The sequence below is a fragment of the Rhinolophus sinicus genome, linkage group LG03 (genome assembly GCF_036562045.2).
Source record: "Rhinolophus sinicus isolate RSC01 linkage group LG03, ASM3656204v1, whole genome shotgun sequence".
Classification (NCBI taxonomy): Eukaryota; Metazoa; Chordata; class Mammalia; order Chiroptera; family Rhinolophidae; genus Rhinolophus; species Rhinolophus sinicus.
Genome location: NC_133753.1, coordinates 158119686 through 158134830, shown reverse-complemented (window position 1 = coordinate 158134830; position 15145 = coordinate 158119686). Strand labels below are relative to the sequence as shown.

At 35.9% G+C, this 15145-nt stretch overlaps 1 protein-coding gene across 3 annotated transcripts in view; it reads right to left on the bottom strand.

Annotated features, from left to right (window-relative positions):
- ADAMTS6 (ADAM metallopeptidase with thrombospondin type 1 motif 6) overlaps positions 1-15145 on the bottom strand; it is a 262087-nt gene that overhangs the window by 79404 nt on the left and 167538 nt on the right. For all 3 annotated transcript variants that reach the window (XR_012495117.1, XM_074328899.1, XM_019743866.2), the window contains exons 13-14: positions 11856-12001; positions 9698-9761 (exon numbers count right to left, since the gene is read on the bottom strand). Coding sequence is in view for 2 of the 3 variants with exons in the window: in XM_074328899.1 (XP_074185000.1) it covers positions 9698-9761; positions 11856-12001 (210 nt within the window). In the remaining variant the exon portion in view is untranslated. The remainder of the gene's footprint in view (positions 1-9697; positions 9762-11855; positions 12002-15145) is intronic.

The window sequence follows — 15145 nt, the reverse complement described above, 5'->3', positions numbered from 1 at the left end:
TGCCACCCCTACCTTCTAAGGGCTGTATCTGTTACAAGAGCACTAGGTCAGTGCTCAGAAATGCTATACCTTACTGAATCCTTTCCATAGTACTAGCCTGTTGCTGAGCTTTAGTTCCTCATTTTAAAAATACTTGTCCTTCCTCTCTATAACAGTGATTTGAAGATGTAATGAGATCATGCATGAAAGTACTTTTTAATCTATAGAACATAAATGTATGTAATAATATAAACTCAATACAGTGTAGCTGTATTGAGTACAGATTAAGTACTAGGAGCAGCACCAGATTTTTTACACGTCACCTCTTTGTAATGCTCAAACAACCCTGCAAGTCTGATATAATCATACTAGATTGACATATGAGTTCCCTGAAGTTTAGTGAGATTAGGTGTCTTGCCAAGGTCAAATAGCAACAAGTGTTACGTTCAGGATTTAAATTTAAACCAGTCTAAATCCAAAGTCCATACTTTATTCACTATAATTCTACCTCTAACTACAGGCTGTACTTTTCCTGTGTACCACAACCAAGGCAATCACACTGTTTAATGACCTCAAGCAATGACTAAAGGAGAAGATAATTGCAGAATAGCAGGTAACTCTGGCAAAGCTGATTGAGAAAATACCCTGTTAATATACAATCTATGTTTAAACTTTAGAACAGAGCACCGATGACCTGGAAAACCCTTTTTTACTCCATAATTTTTTAAATAATTTTGATGCATAAAGTAAAGGAGGAAAATGAGATATTTAAGATGCAAGAATAATATTACTTTCCATCTCAGCCAAAGTGGAGCTTAGGTTTTCCACCAGAAGTATTATCCTAGTCACATTATCAAGCAGATACACAAATCACAAATAATATGAAACAGGAAAAACACAAGGATTTTCTCAGTTTTGAAAACAGCTAAGCACATCAGAAAATTCTTTTTAAAAATGTGGGTAAGTCCTTTTCACAGTAACTAATATTTCTTCTGTAGGCTTTGATGTAAAATTTGGTTTATAAACTTAGATATAGCCATATTTTTACTTTTTACAGAAATCAAGTTATCAAGTAAGGTATTCATTCACAACACCGATAAATTCTGCTATTTAAAAGTTATACTATGTACACAAAGGCTTACCCTTAGAACATTTTGCATGATAGCTTTAAGTCATTGGAATGAAAACTTGCTCAGGAAAGCAGAAAAGCCTGATTAATAGTCAATATTCTCTTAGGCCAGTAAAAAGGAGATTCCATACACATAAAAATCAAAATTATATTTTTGAGCAGCTCTTGAGAACTTTTCAGCCGACTGGGTACAGATCTGGGCGCTTTACTTCTCATAATGGCATTATCAGATCGGCATGTGAGATCCTACATACGCACATTTATAAAAATTGTCAGGACCTTATCAGTCACTTATCTTTGTGTCCAAAGAGGGGAACTGTGTCCTCAGCTAATGAACTCATAGTATTATTACATCTATAAAACTTTGCTCTCCAAACCATAGTTCCACAAGGCCATCTCATAGAGATGGCCTTATGATACCAAATATTCTTTGTAGTTCCTGGTTTAATGGTAAGACCAAACTTCATCCAATTCTCCTAAGTGTCTTCAATAAATACTCCTGGTTTCTCAGTAGTATTAAGATGAAAAGCATAGTCATTTGTTCCTGCCACAGCTATTGTCTTTATCTGCTCTTCTGTCCTGGAGACCATCATGTGGATGTCAAAGAAAGAGTCCTCGTCAAGATGTTTCGAAGGCTTTTGAGTATGACCAATGCTGATGCCCATCCAAGACATCCTGCTGCAGACAATCAAGCCTCAGAGTCTTGTGTGTAAATACCTTGGGCCTCTAGACCGGTTCTGTTGTTATTGAGAGTGGTCAGGCCAATTTTACAACTAGAGACCCTTTTCAAATCTATTTTAAAATCTTCAAAGATTGAGATTTCTTTTCTTTGTAAGTTGCCTTTCTATCTCTATGGACCTCTTTGAAACTGGGGTAAATGGGACAGGAAGCTCTGGGAACACTGTGGCCATTCCGCTGGAAAGCTCTTTTCTTCATACCACTCCTATACCTCGCAAATGTCTGTGGTGGGAATGAAATCAGGGAGAAAGTGTGGCTATCTTTTTTTTGTGCTAGCCACTTTTGTTTGGCCTACATTGGTTCTAGGTTCTAAGCTAGAACTAATTTCCCCTCTAACCTAAGCAAAAGGAGTGCTATCAACCATGTATGTTTCAATCTGATTTACCGCCGTGTAGGATCCACACAAGAGGAGTTAACAAAGCTTCAAAATAGTAGAGTGTTCCTTTGTGGTTATGTCTCCTATTGTCACAGCTACCAAGCATTATGAATCTTAGAAGTGATAGTGTTTGCCTCTTTACTCAGGTCACTAGGAAATTCAGAGCAAAACTTGTGACTCGCCTTTAGTAGGTGGAAGGAATTTATGGTACATACTGTGTTTCCCAGAAAAAAAGACCTAGCCGGATCTTCCACGCTAATGCATTTTTTGGAGCAAAAATTAACATAAGACCCGGTCTCATTTTAATATAAAACTGGGTATAGTATAATATAATATAATATAATATAGCATAATATAGCATAATATAATATAATACTGAGTCTTATTTTAATATAAGAACAAGTCTTATGTTAACATAACACCGGGTATAATATAATATATAATATATAATATATAATATATAATATATAATATATAATATATAATATATAATATATAATATAATATAAGACTGGGTCTTATATTAATTTTTGCTCCAAAAGACACATTAGAGCTGATGGTCCGACTAGGTCTCATTTTGGGGGAAACACGGTATTTAAGGTATTGACCCCTGCTTTCTATTATTTTCCTTTCCCTGTGATTTTCTAATATATTCTGTTTTTCAGTTGTGATTGTAATGAAGCTAACTCAACTCTAATCAGAGAGCTACAATAACGATAATTATTATTATGCATAAAAACATGAGAACTAAGCAGTAATCTATAGTACCATCTGGTCAACCATGGAAACAAGAGGGTCAGGAAACTGATAGACTATGTGTAAAGATCTTAAAAGGAATATAAGTAAGATTGATCAAATACATGAGGGCGTAAATTAGAAAGCACAGAGCAAAGATTCATGCCACTAAATAAAGAGCCCTACTCCTCCTGCAGTTTGACGGCCTGACATGATCTCATCCTGGGCACTGATTTGAGAATTCTTCCAGTGTCATTGGAATTTATCTTTTATATTACCCTGATTTAAGTCTCAAGAAAAGCTCTTGGATCACAAATGACCAAGCTAAAAATGCGTATGAATTGTTTTCTAGTTCTTGACTCTCAAATTGATTCTAACTAATTGGAAAGTTTTCTCCCAGATCTTATTTACAGACTCACTAAATATGATGAGTATTAAATTTATAAAACATGTGCTAAAGAAGGAGGCTGATCTGGTAAAAGACAAGTATACTCCTTTGAATCCCTTAAAGTAGGATAGCTCAAAACAGACACCGGGTCATTATAAAATAAAAGAACATTTAAAGCATTATAACTTTAGGAAAAAAAGTCCCAAGATGAACCTAAAGGATACAAACAAATAGCCCTATATTGCTCCTGTAGCAACATCCATTCTATGCTAAGGGAAAATACTGAAGCTTGCATTACTCATTCTTTTTATTTTTATTTTGCATTACTGATTCTTAACTCCAGTCATTTCACCCTTCATGATTTATTATAAAATTCTCTACTTTATAATGTAGTTTATATAATAGAAACTTTTAGAATAGATTTTTAAAATACAGGAGTTTCTGCTCTAATGTGATATATATATATATACATTCCTGAAAAACCTCTTTCTGCAAAATTGCACACTAAAAATTATAGGCATATGGGAAAACAGCATTAGAGGCAGGCAACTCAAAGACAGAACACTAACGAAAACAGTAACAATTCTAAGAAAACAGTAGCACAATTTCAAAAACACGTGGCACATTCTCAACAAAGATATAACTGGAGTAAACATAGGATTTGAATCTTTTTTTTTAAAAAAAAGGTGAAAAAAGTTAATAAAGGAAGGATTGAGGACTGGGTTGTAAGAACAAGAGGCCAATGTACAAAGAACAGGCAGAAATACACAATAGAGGCTTCTACAACAGAGCATGTGACCAAACTGAGCAAAAAAGAAGAATTTGGGACGAATGGTCTTCATGTACAGTACAATTTTCCCGTTATTTAGCTGTATCAATGTAGTTTGACTTTAGCCGCTGTATTGCTTAGTGGCACAAAACAACTCAATCATTTATGAGTTAATTTGTATTACAAAAACAAGGTTGTAACAGAACAGAGTATAGCAAAACTTTAAATTATCATAGCTTTTCTAGATTTATATTGAAAAATGGAAATTAAAAATATCTTAGCAACCCAAGTCACTACTGAGAACTCTCAGTATAGGAAGAAAATATAGTTAAAATAATAACTCTGATATGTGTAAGTGCTCAGTAAATCAGCAGTAGCTATTACCGCTACAACTACTACTGTTGCTGCTACTTCTGCCAGTGTAGTAGTCCCCCTTTTCCACTGATTCAGTTACCGAGGTCAACTGTAATCTGAACATATTAAATAGAAAATTCCAGAAATAATTCATAAGTTTTAAATTATGTTTAAATTCCATTTAAATTTAAGTTTAAATTCTGTTGTGAGTAGCATGATAAAATCTTTTATCACCCCTCTCCATCCTGCCCAAGACATGAATCATCCCTTTGTCCAGCGTATCATCTCACATCATCACAAGAAGGGTGAATACAGTACTACAGGATATTTTGAGAGAGAGAGAGAACACATTTACATAACTTTTATTACAGTGTATTGTTATAATTGTTCTATTTTATTATTACTTATTGTTGTTAATCTCTTACTGTGCCTAATTTATAAATTAAATTTATTATAGGTATGCATGTATAGGAAAAAAACAATATTTGTAGGGTTTGGTACTATCCGTGGTTTCAAACATCCACTGGAGTTCTTGGAATGTATCCCATTCAAACAGCAGGAGGACTACTGTAAAGAAGGAATTTAAAAGGGCTCTGATGCAGACATCTGTAGCATATCCATTATCTATCACTCCCTGCTTTCTTGCTAACTAAATTCTGATCTTTACTCAGGTATCTACCTCTCAGGGAAGGTTACCTTAACCTATTTTAAAAGCATATCTGGATTAGTCTAAACCAATTATAGTAATCCCATTCCTTTTGCCAGTGACTGGTTTAAGAGCATGTGTCCTCCTGGCCAATAAAACGTGAAGGAAGTTAGCTAGGGGACCAGGTGAGTAGTTTGGGGGAACACTTTATACAGGACTTAAGAAAGAGATACTAGAGCAGTTTATCTCTTCTTTTCCTCTAAATACTAGTAGGGCAAAAGTATCTTAGGTGCTCTGATGCTCCCCTTTTATTTTTGAATTCCCCTGGCTCAAATAATTTAACCTTTTGGCATTTCCCTCACTATCTTGTCAGCTCCCTGTTGATTTTAAAATAATAAAAGAAAACAAATCTTATTTAGCATTTTTTTTTAATTTGTCAGAATAACCTAATCTGTCATTACCAAAAATGGAAGTGTCTTCTTACATTTGTTTCTAAAATGAACTAAGACTAATTTATTTTGATAACTTTTACATATAATATTTACAATCTTCTTTATAACAATTATTTTTCTACTGCATAGCTAGACTGTCTAGCTCTGTGCTATCCAATACAGTTGCCACTAGCCACATGTGGCTATTCGAATTTAAATGAATTAAACTTAAAAATTATGTTCTTTAATTGTACTGGCCACATTTCAAGTGCTAAATAGCTAATTTGACTCGTGGCTACCAAGCTGGACAGTGCACATATAAAATATTTGAAGAAATATTGAAGAAAGTTCTCTTGGACAGCGCCAGGCTAGATTATGTGTTTTGAAAGTTGAAACTTTCACATGTCAGATTACATTTTAAAAGGCCCCAGCTTACACAATTTATGCTCAGACAATTTTATTAACTTGGATAATATGAAAATAAATTTCAGTGCAGTAAATGAATTGCCTCAAATTCTGAACTAGTAAAGTCAAGATTAATGGGAAAAAAGTTAATTATTTGTATGCTCATGATATAGTCATGTTAACTGTATCGCCTTATCATTTGATAAAAGCTGAAACAGAAAAAGATAATAATAGAAAAGTCAACATGCCAACAGCAAGCTCTATAATTTGAGCATCTAAAACACAGTTGATGGGTAAAACGCAACAATCCTGAGATGTCTGGCATGTTGTTTTCTTTTTCTGTTACCTATCAAACATTACTCATATTATATACTACCTATGTTATCAGCGCCAAAGTGCGTGCCTACCCAAACAATTATGTAACAATGGAAAATGAGAGGTAGGTTTGGCGTTCTCACTCCTACCTAACATATAGTCTGACATATACTAAGTATTCAATTCTTCTACCCTTGTCTAAAACTTCTCTTCTTCTGAGATTCATGTTATTCAGCCAAATCATTATCTGGCTTCACCATTACTTCCTACCAACCTCACGATGGTCTTTTCCCCTCATTTATTAAAGAGTTTGATACCTGGTTCATAGTTCCACCATATGCTCCAAGTTCTAACATCACCGAGCGACTTCAACATCCACATGGGAGACTCCCCAAACCACCTAGCCTTGGCCTTCCTTGAACTCCTTTACCTCCACTCAAGGGTAGATACGTACTACCATGAATATACTCCAGGTCTGTCATCGAGAACAGTCTCACTTCTCACATTTAAAATTCAAACACACTCCATTCCCTGATCCCCTCACCTTCTATCTCCTTCACTCTGCTTTTCCTACAACACTGGTTCTTTGATTTTATGGATTTTTTAAATTTAGGTCCTTAACTTTCTCCCGTTAGCCGTCTTTAGACTCCACTGTCATTCCTAACATAGAACACATGGCTCAACACTTTAGTTGTTTTCATCAGTATCCTTACATTCTTCTTGACTTCATTGTTGTTCTGTTGTAACGTTGCCTTTCTCCAATCCAGTCTCATATAAAGCATACACTTGGGGCTAAATGTTTCAGTGGTTTCTTCATGCCTCAAGATAAAGATCTTCAACCTCCACACCTTGCACTTAATTTTCCTTCTGCCTAAAATGCTCATTGTCACTTTCTTCTTTTCTGTTCAGCTCCTATTTGCCCCGCAGATCTTGAGCTTCCTATGAAAAGTAATTCCTAAATCCCTAATTAGGCAATGTGCCAATTCTATATGCTTTTATAGCATCGCATACTTGTTCTATCATATCATATCACTCCTCATTCTGTATTGTAACTTTTTGCATGTAAGTGATTTCCCAGGAAATTATAAGATCCTTGAGGGCAGAAATTGCTTTTTTCACTCTAGCACACGCTGATATTCACAAGGCACTCAATTATTTGTTGAATGAATGCAAAAATAATGCTAGTAACTTGAAATAATCATTGTAACTGAGGCTATATTTCATTATTTCAAGATGCAAATTTAACAGAATTAAATGTGATAAATAAGCTAGAGAGTGTGTTAGAAGGTGGTGTGGGGAGAAATAAGAGCAGGGTAAGGAAGACTAGGATTCCCAGGGTTGTAGGGAGCAGGGAGAGTTGCAATTTTAAATATGGTATTCAGACTAGGCCTCACTGCGCAGGTGACAGCTGAGTAAAGGTGAGGTAAGAGACTTAGCATGTAGATATTTTGGGGGATTGAATACAAGGCAAAGGGAAAAGACAATGTAAAACTGTAAGTTGGGAACACATCCACCATGTACAAGGAAGGAGGCCCTTATGGCTGGAGCAGAGAGAATGAGGAAGAAATAATAAGAGATTAATTCAGAGAAGTAATGGAAGGCCAGAGTGTGTAGGCCTTGCAGGCTTTTGCAAGGTCTTCGGATTTAAGTAAAAATGGGGATGTATTGAAGGGTTTTGAGAAAAGGATATAATCTGATTCACTCTGCCTCCTTTATTAAGGATGTAGGGAACAAGAGTAGCATGGGGAACTCTAAAAAAGCCATAAAGAGTAATCCAGTGAAAAAGTGGTAGCAGTGGAGGTAGTGAGAAGTAGTCAGATCTCTGATACATTTTGAAGGTAAAGCTAATGGGATTTTCTGAGGAATGGATATAGGCTGTGAGACAGAGAAGGGAATCGAAAATAACTTGAGGGTTTGGGGCTTGTGCCAGACAGAGTTGACATCTGAGATGAGAAAAACTGCTGGGAGACCAGGTTTGTAGAAATGTTTTAGAGATAACATTTGGACGTGTTAAATATTAGATGTCTATTAAAAGTTCAATCAATAATAAGATATGAGTCTAAAATCCATAGAAGAAGTCTTAGCTGAAAATACAAATTTGTGGCTCAAAGGACATATGAATGATATCAAAAGCAATGAAAATTGATGAGATCATCAAGGAAATGAGTATTGGTAGGGCAGAGAAAAAGGCCAAGGACTAAGTCCTGGGTACTCTACCATTTAGACACCAGAGAAAAGAGTAGGAATGAGCAAAGGCAAATGAGAAAGAATAGCAGTAAAATAAAAGGACAACCAAGAAGTTGTAGTGTCATGGAAGTCTAGTGAAGATGAAGTTAGACAAACACTCAGAATTGACTATTGGATTTAGCAATACGGAAGTCACCTGTGATGTCACAAATCATTTTCAGTAGAATGATGGAGGTGAAAACTTGACAGGATCGATTTTAAGAAAAAAATGAGTAGAGGAATTAGATATAGTAAGTACAGATATCTCTTTTGAGAAATTTTGTTTCAAGGAGAGAAAAAGACATGGGAAAATAACGGGCAGGTTTTTGTTTTTTCAAGATAGGAGAAATAACAATATGTTTGTATGAGTATGGAAAAATCCAGAAGAGATGTTGGAAAAATCATCTACATACTTATGAAATAACCAAGGTAATAGGGTTTGAGAGCATGGGAGTGAAGATAGTGGGTAATAGTCTGATGACTTGAAATTAAAAGCTGTGACTTTTTAGATAGGAGGGAGGAAGAATTATCTGGAAGGAGTAATGAGATATAAAAAAGATAGGCAATCCACTTTCAGGCCCGGTCATTCAAGAGCTAAGGGAGAAAACACAAGTCCCCAACTTCAAAGAGCTACAGAGGACTCAGTATCCTCGGGGAAAGCCAGTTTCCATTAGAACAAGAAGGTGAAGGGAAGAGAAATTCAGAGATGTCAGGATATAAGTGATTTTGCTGATGAGGAATAATTCCTGAGGACACAGAAGTTTTAGCAGTTGGACAGGGATAGGAAATAGCTTTCTGGGCTTGGATGGCAGGGATGAGAATGATGCGGGAGTCTGGGTCTTCTTGCAGCAGCAAACATAATATGGGATATAAAACATAATAAGATATTCTCGGTGGGCTCAAGAAAGAATGATGGCAAAGCTGTGAGAGTCTGGAGGACCAGGGCAGCTCAACGGGTATGTAGCTCTCTCTTGATCCCTATTGGAGGAGAGTGTATTTTCTCCTAGTGCTGGAGCTTCCTCTTGACTCTTGTTGATGGAATGGATGGACCTGAAGCCAGTTCCCTTCATCATTAACAATTATAAAAATTTATGTGACCATTACACATGTGGATTTCTGATCAAATAGCTTACAATTAAAAAGAAAGTTCCCTATTCTGAGTGAAATGTAAGCTAATGTTTCATAGCAGAGTTTGGTTTTACTTACATCTGTGTTACAGGAGCGATACCGTTTCCTTTCCCCAAGGCAATATTTTCCACCTCCTGAAGGTCTGAAAACACATTTTGTTTAACATGTGAATATAATGTATCTATCCATATAGAGAGTACATATATTATTGCTTGATGAAAACATATCAACATTTACTTTAAGAAAATACAAAATTTGACAATTTATTAGTTATTCAAATAATCATGCTGGTGATTGTTAGGAATAATGATTATGATTGTTGAATTTAAAATTAAGTCAAGTTACTATGAGTAACATTATAAGACTCTTATCATGATTTACATTCTAAAGATGATTCAGTTAAATCAATATACTTTCTAACTATCATAGTAAACAGGTGATCAGTTCGATGAGAGTTTTAAAATCACTTATTTATAATGAAAAGTCATTTGAATCATATTCAACAAAACCCATAATCTGATGCTATATATTTACCAAGTAGGAAATGGAAAGTTTGTTTTTTTCCAGACTGGAAACAAGGGGAGGACACTAAATAACTCTCTGGAATTTAAAGTAATTAATGCAGAAATGAATTTCTATTTCATTTCAAACATACAGTTTTAAAACATTAAATCTAAACATCAGATGGGTTTGCATTACATAAATACTTTATATTATACTCAAATCAATGAAAAAGTGAGATGTCAAATATTTGATTTACATAAGTTAATTTTTGAAGTATTTAACATTAGGGAAAGCCATATGTTATTATTTGAATGCTGTTTTTGAATGGAGAAAACTAACTTGTCCTTTTAAAAGAGGTCCGGTCATTCTCTTAGGTATCTTAAGTATTTGGCTATTAATTTACAGTAGCCTGCATTTGAACTTAGGTTAATTATTCTGTACTTGTTTAAAATGTATTGTCTAAATTATACTTTTGGCTCACTGGTATCAATGGGGTAATTAAAATTACAATTTTGAATCTATTTGGAATGCCAGTGAATGCTGACTCTAAGCAAAGGAAAGAAATGTCCCAGCTTGAACCAGCTTGGGAGAAATGGGTTGGTCAGATGAAAACAAGGTAGTGGGGATGGTGGTAGCATGACTAGTTTATGAGTGGGTAACAGTGAGCTTTATTTAGCAGGAGGATAATAACGATAAAAAGTAGGAGAATGGAAACACACACAACTGATATAAAGGGAAACAATTTCAAGCTGAAAAGAGAAAAAAGAAAAGGAAAGAGACATTTAGAGAGAAGAAGCAAAGAAAGGGATCGTGAGTTAAAATAAGGGGAAAAAAAATAGACCATCTTTTACCCCAGAGGGGCGGGGAGGGGAAAGGCAGAATTGATATCATAACATCATTCTGCACCAAAGTATTTGTCAGCAAAGAAGGTCGTCAACCTGAGTTCTAGACAAAAATGCAAGCACTTGACCTGCAGCTGCTAACGGAGCAGTTTAGCTTCTGGAAGGACAGGGAAGACCAACCAGAGGAATAGTCTGCCTGCAATGAGCACTGGTGGAAGGGAGAAGCAACACAGCTAGCGAAGAGTACTGGTGGGGACAGCCTTACTCCAGGGGGGCTCTGACTGGAGAAAAAGAGGAAGAGGAGCAGTCTGACCTGCACACAGCTCTCACGGGGAGAAAAGTGGTGGCAACTCCGGAAAATGATTAACGGGGGCATGTGAATGGAAACTATTTTAACACATGGGCAGTATTCTTTTCATTGTGATTTGTGATGCGAATCAAGGCATTTCAACCCTTGAAGTGCTCTCATTGGTCCTTTTAATACTAATGTAGCAGTAATAATTTTATGTGACATGTGCAAAGACCTTAGGTTTCCTGGGAATAATGGTAGGGTAGCTAAGACCAGACACAATTCATCCATAATTCAGTAGTTTTTGGAGGAGGAAATCTATCTGATTAGTACTAGATTAAAAAGTCTGGCTATACCTGGGATAGATACACAATCCTTTTCTTTTTTCTTTTTCTTTTGTTTTTAGTTACATAGTAAGGGGCAGGGAAGAAAAGGAAAGTCTGTCTAACAAGACTCCTGCTTTCCTGTGCCTATTGCTTGTTCTGAAGACAAGCACTTGGCTCACTAGTGAAACGTTTTTACAGATAACATGTGAAACCACAGCTTTGAATCATTTCCAACTGTGTCTTTTTGTTGGCTCCGGCTTACTTTAGCTACTTACGCTGGACTGTCACAGTGTCTTAGGGATGAGGAGACGCCTCCCCCGCAGGTCCTGCTGCACTCTCCCCATAGTGACCAGGCACCCCAGCCCCCATCTACGCTCTGGGGCCAAGTGCCAAAAGGAACACAATCTCCCTGATAACACCACTGCAAGATTTCACAGAAAACACAGAATTAGCTTTTAGGCAGATAGACCTATCAGGATAGAAATACATAAGGGTCAGGCAATGACCAATTATAGGCATTAGCATTCTCCCAATAGATAACAGACTGAGGGTTCTTTAACTGTGTTTAGACATTGGTGAAGGTGCATGTGATTTGCAAATTATCTTTAGCTAGGCAATGATTTATAAATCTCTGACACGTACCAGAAGTCTAAAAAACTTGACTTCTTTTTCCTTATTTCTCCTACTCCAGACTTTTAGTGTTTCTCATTACAGAGACCTCAAAAGTCTTTTTTAGATATTTTAGTATTAAACATTTTTTTCTTTATATTCCACTATTATTAGGCTCATGGAATGATAACGCAATATGGAAAGTTCCCCAGTAAGGAATTTTTATGATGGTAATTGCTTTTTCTTTAAAAAAAAAAAAAAAAAAAGGCCCGGTTGAGGCTACAATAGTAAAAGAATGTGTTGTGGCATTTCATCTACATGAGTACTGCAGACATAATAAAAGTAATGCCAAGACACTAGGGATTGGGTACAAAAAAACCCTTATATACGCTGACTAGCCGTGTGTATAGCCCCTACATGAACATGTGTCCTGGAATTCTTCTCAGCTTTACCCTCGGCAATAAACCACACATACTGCACGTAAGTAGAAAGTCAGGAATAATTTATCGAGACGCAGACATCAAATAATCAGCTCATAACTCTAACATGATAAATCTTACTTGCAGAATATGGTAAAAATGAAAGACTTTAAAAAAAAATACAAGCATTTCTAGGCTTTTACTGGTACATTTTTTGTGAATTATCATCAAACATTGACAAACCATACTGATGCTATGAAAGTCATTTGTTTATATAAATAACAATAGGCAATAGAGTTGAACAACTGTCAGCAATGTTAGACACAAATTCAACCTCATATTAAAACATAAAGAGATTATGACATGTGATGCTTAGAAAGTAATCAGTTTATTATACTAATTCAATACACCCAGAATTATTTTACTTTTCACCTTTTTCACTGCCACCACCCTAGACCAAATTGGCAAATGGAATAGCTTCTTACCTGGTCTCCCTGCCTCCACATTTTTCTACCTATAATCAATCATTCTCCAGTAAGCATTCAGAGAGATCTTTTAAAAACAAATTATCACATTATGTCTCTATTTTTGCTTAAAAGATTGTGGTGGTTTCCTACTTCCCTTAACTCTGGTCAATAGTGGCCTTTGGGATCTAGTCCCTGCCCCTCCTTTTCTCAGTCTCTCTCTCTCTCTCTCTCTCTCTCTCTCTCTCTCACACACACACACACACACACACACACACACACACACACACACTCATTGCTCCAGACACACTGGCCTTCTTTCTCTTCCTTAATACACTAAGCTTTCCTTCCATAGGGAACTCATTTGCTGGTCCTGGGAATACTCTTCTCACAATTCCTTATGCTGCTGTACCCTCATCATTCAGTTTCATGTCAAGTGTCATTTCAACAGTGAGGTCTTCCCTTGACCACCTTTATTCTGAAGTAGTACACCTCAACAAGCCCCCTACACTCCGCTCCACCTACTCCAGGGTGTCATCGTGATTACATCTTCCTGTTTTAGTTCAGTCTTTCCATTTCACACTGCTTTAAATTACCCGGTTTGTTTTTCAAATTACTTCATTGTCTCCTCTCATTGGTGTGTAAAAGCCACATGTGCTTATTTACATTTAAACTGATTAAAATTAAAAATTCAGTTCCTCAGACCCACTAGCCACATTTCTAGGGCTTCATCGCCATATGTAGTCAGTGGCTATTTTGGACAGAGCAGATCTAGCACATTTCTATCACCACAGAATGTTCTATTGGAAATGCTAAATGTCTAGAACAGTACCTAGCATGTAGTAAATAAACAACAAAAATGCATTGAATGAATGAATACATTAGTTAAATCTTAAAATTCTGTGTCCTGTTTTGGTTCCTACATGTCAGGAAGGAACTGGAAATACTGGAGGGTAAACCAAGTCAAATTCATCTTTGTTTCCCTGGTAGTTGGCACTCAGTAAACATTTGAATAGTTGTAACATGAAAGACTTTTTAGAGAAGTGCTGAGCAGTTATTATTTGTCCATAAAACATTAGGCAAGAGAAAGTCAAAATTTGGTTGGCTATAAGGCAGAACATTCTGACCCTTAATCTAATAAATATTTAAGTAGGACATTAAGGCAGATTATGAGGTTTGACAATGAAAATTACCATGAAAAAAATCATCTGACCTAAGCGATGAAGCAGAGGTAGTTGGCTGAACCGATAATATATTATCAACTCTGAGAGTAGGGCTGCTGGTAATGTACACTTGAGAGGGAGAGAATGTTCCATCTGCCAGCTTATGACTTACCGAATCGATCTTGAAGACCAACTATTTGTATGTGATATACCAATTGTGTTAGACCTTCACCTATATAAAAGGCACAACATTGGGCCAACTAAACTCCAGTTTTACATTTTTGTTATTAGAAGTAGCTGTGTGTAAGAATATTTATGCCTGTATCTATTTTCCTGTGAGAATACTGAGTCATGTTGTATTAACCAGCAATTACTCATTTTTTCCCATGGTTTCAATTAATGACAACACTTTAAAAAATACCAAATCTTAAAAATTTGCCTACTTTGTTTCAAGTTGGAAATTTAGCATTACTGATTTTAATTAACATTAAGCTTGATTTTACATTTTATGAAATCACAGAGCTGCATCTAAAGCTCAAAGGAACTTGAGCATTCATGTGGTCTAAGTACTTCATTTTTCAGATGAGGAAACCAGAGCTTGAAGGAGGGTGACTTGCCCAAGGTCACTTACTGGCAGAAAAGGGATTATCTACCCAAAATTACAAAAAAAAAAAAAAAAAAAAAAGTCAGCACAAAAAAATCAACTGGAGGTGTAGAATTATATATCCGAAGACATTAAAGAATACTCTAATACACTTTACTGGACTATTTTTAATACATAAAATACAAAATAACACTAGAGATTTAAAAAAATCCACTTAGTTGCAACACCCACATATTATTTCAGACCTCCTTGACTACTCATAATTGGTAGAGAAAAACATTCACTTTTTCCATTTTTCAGAGGACA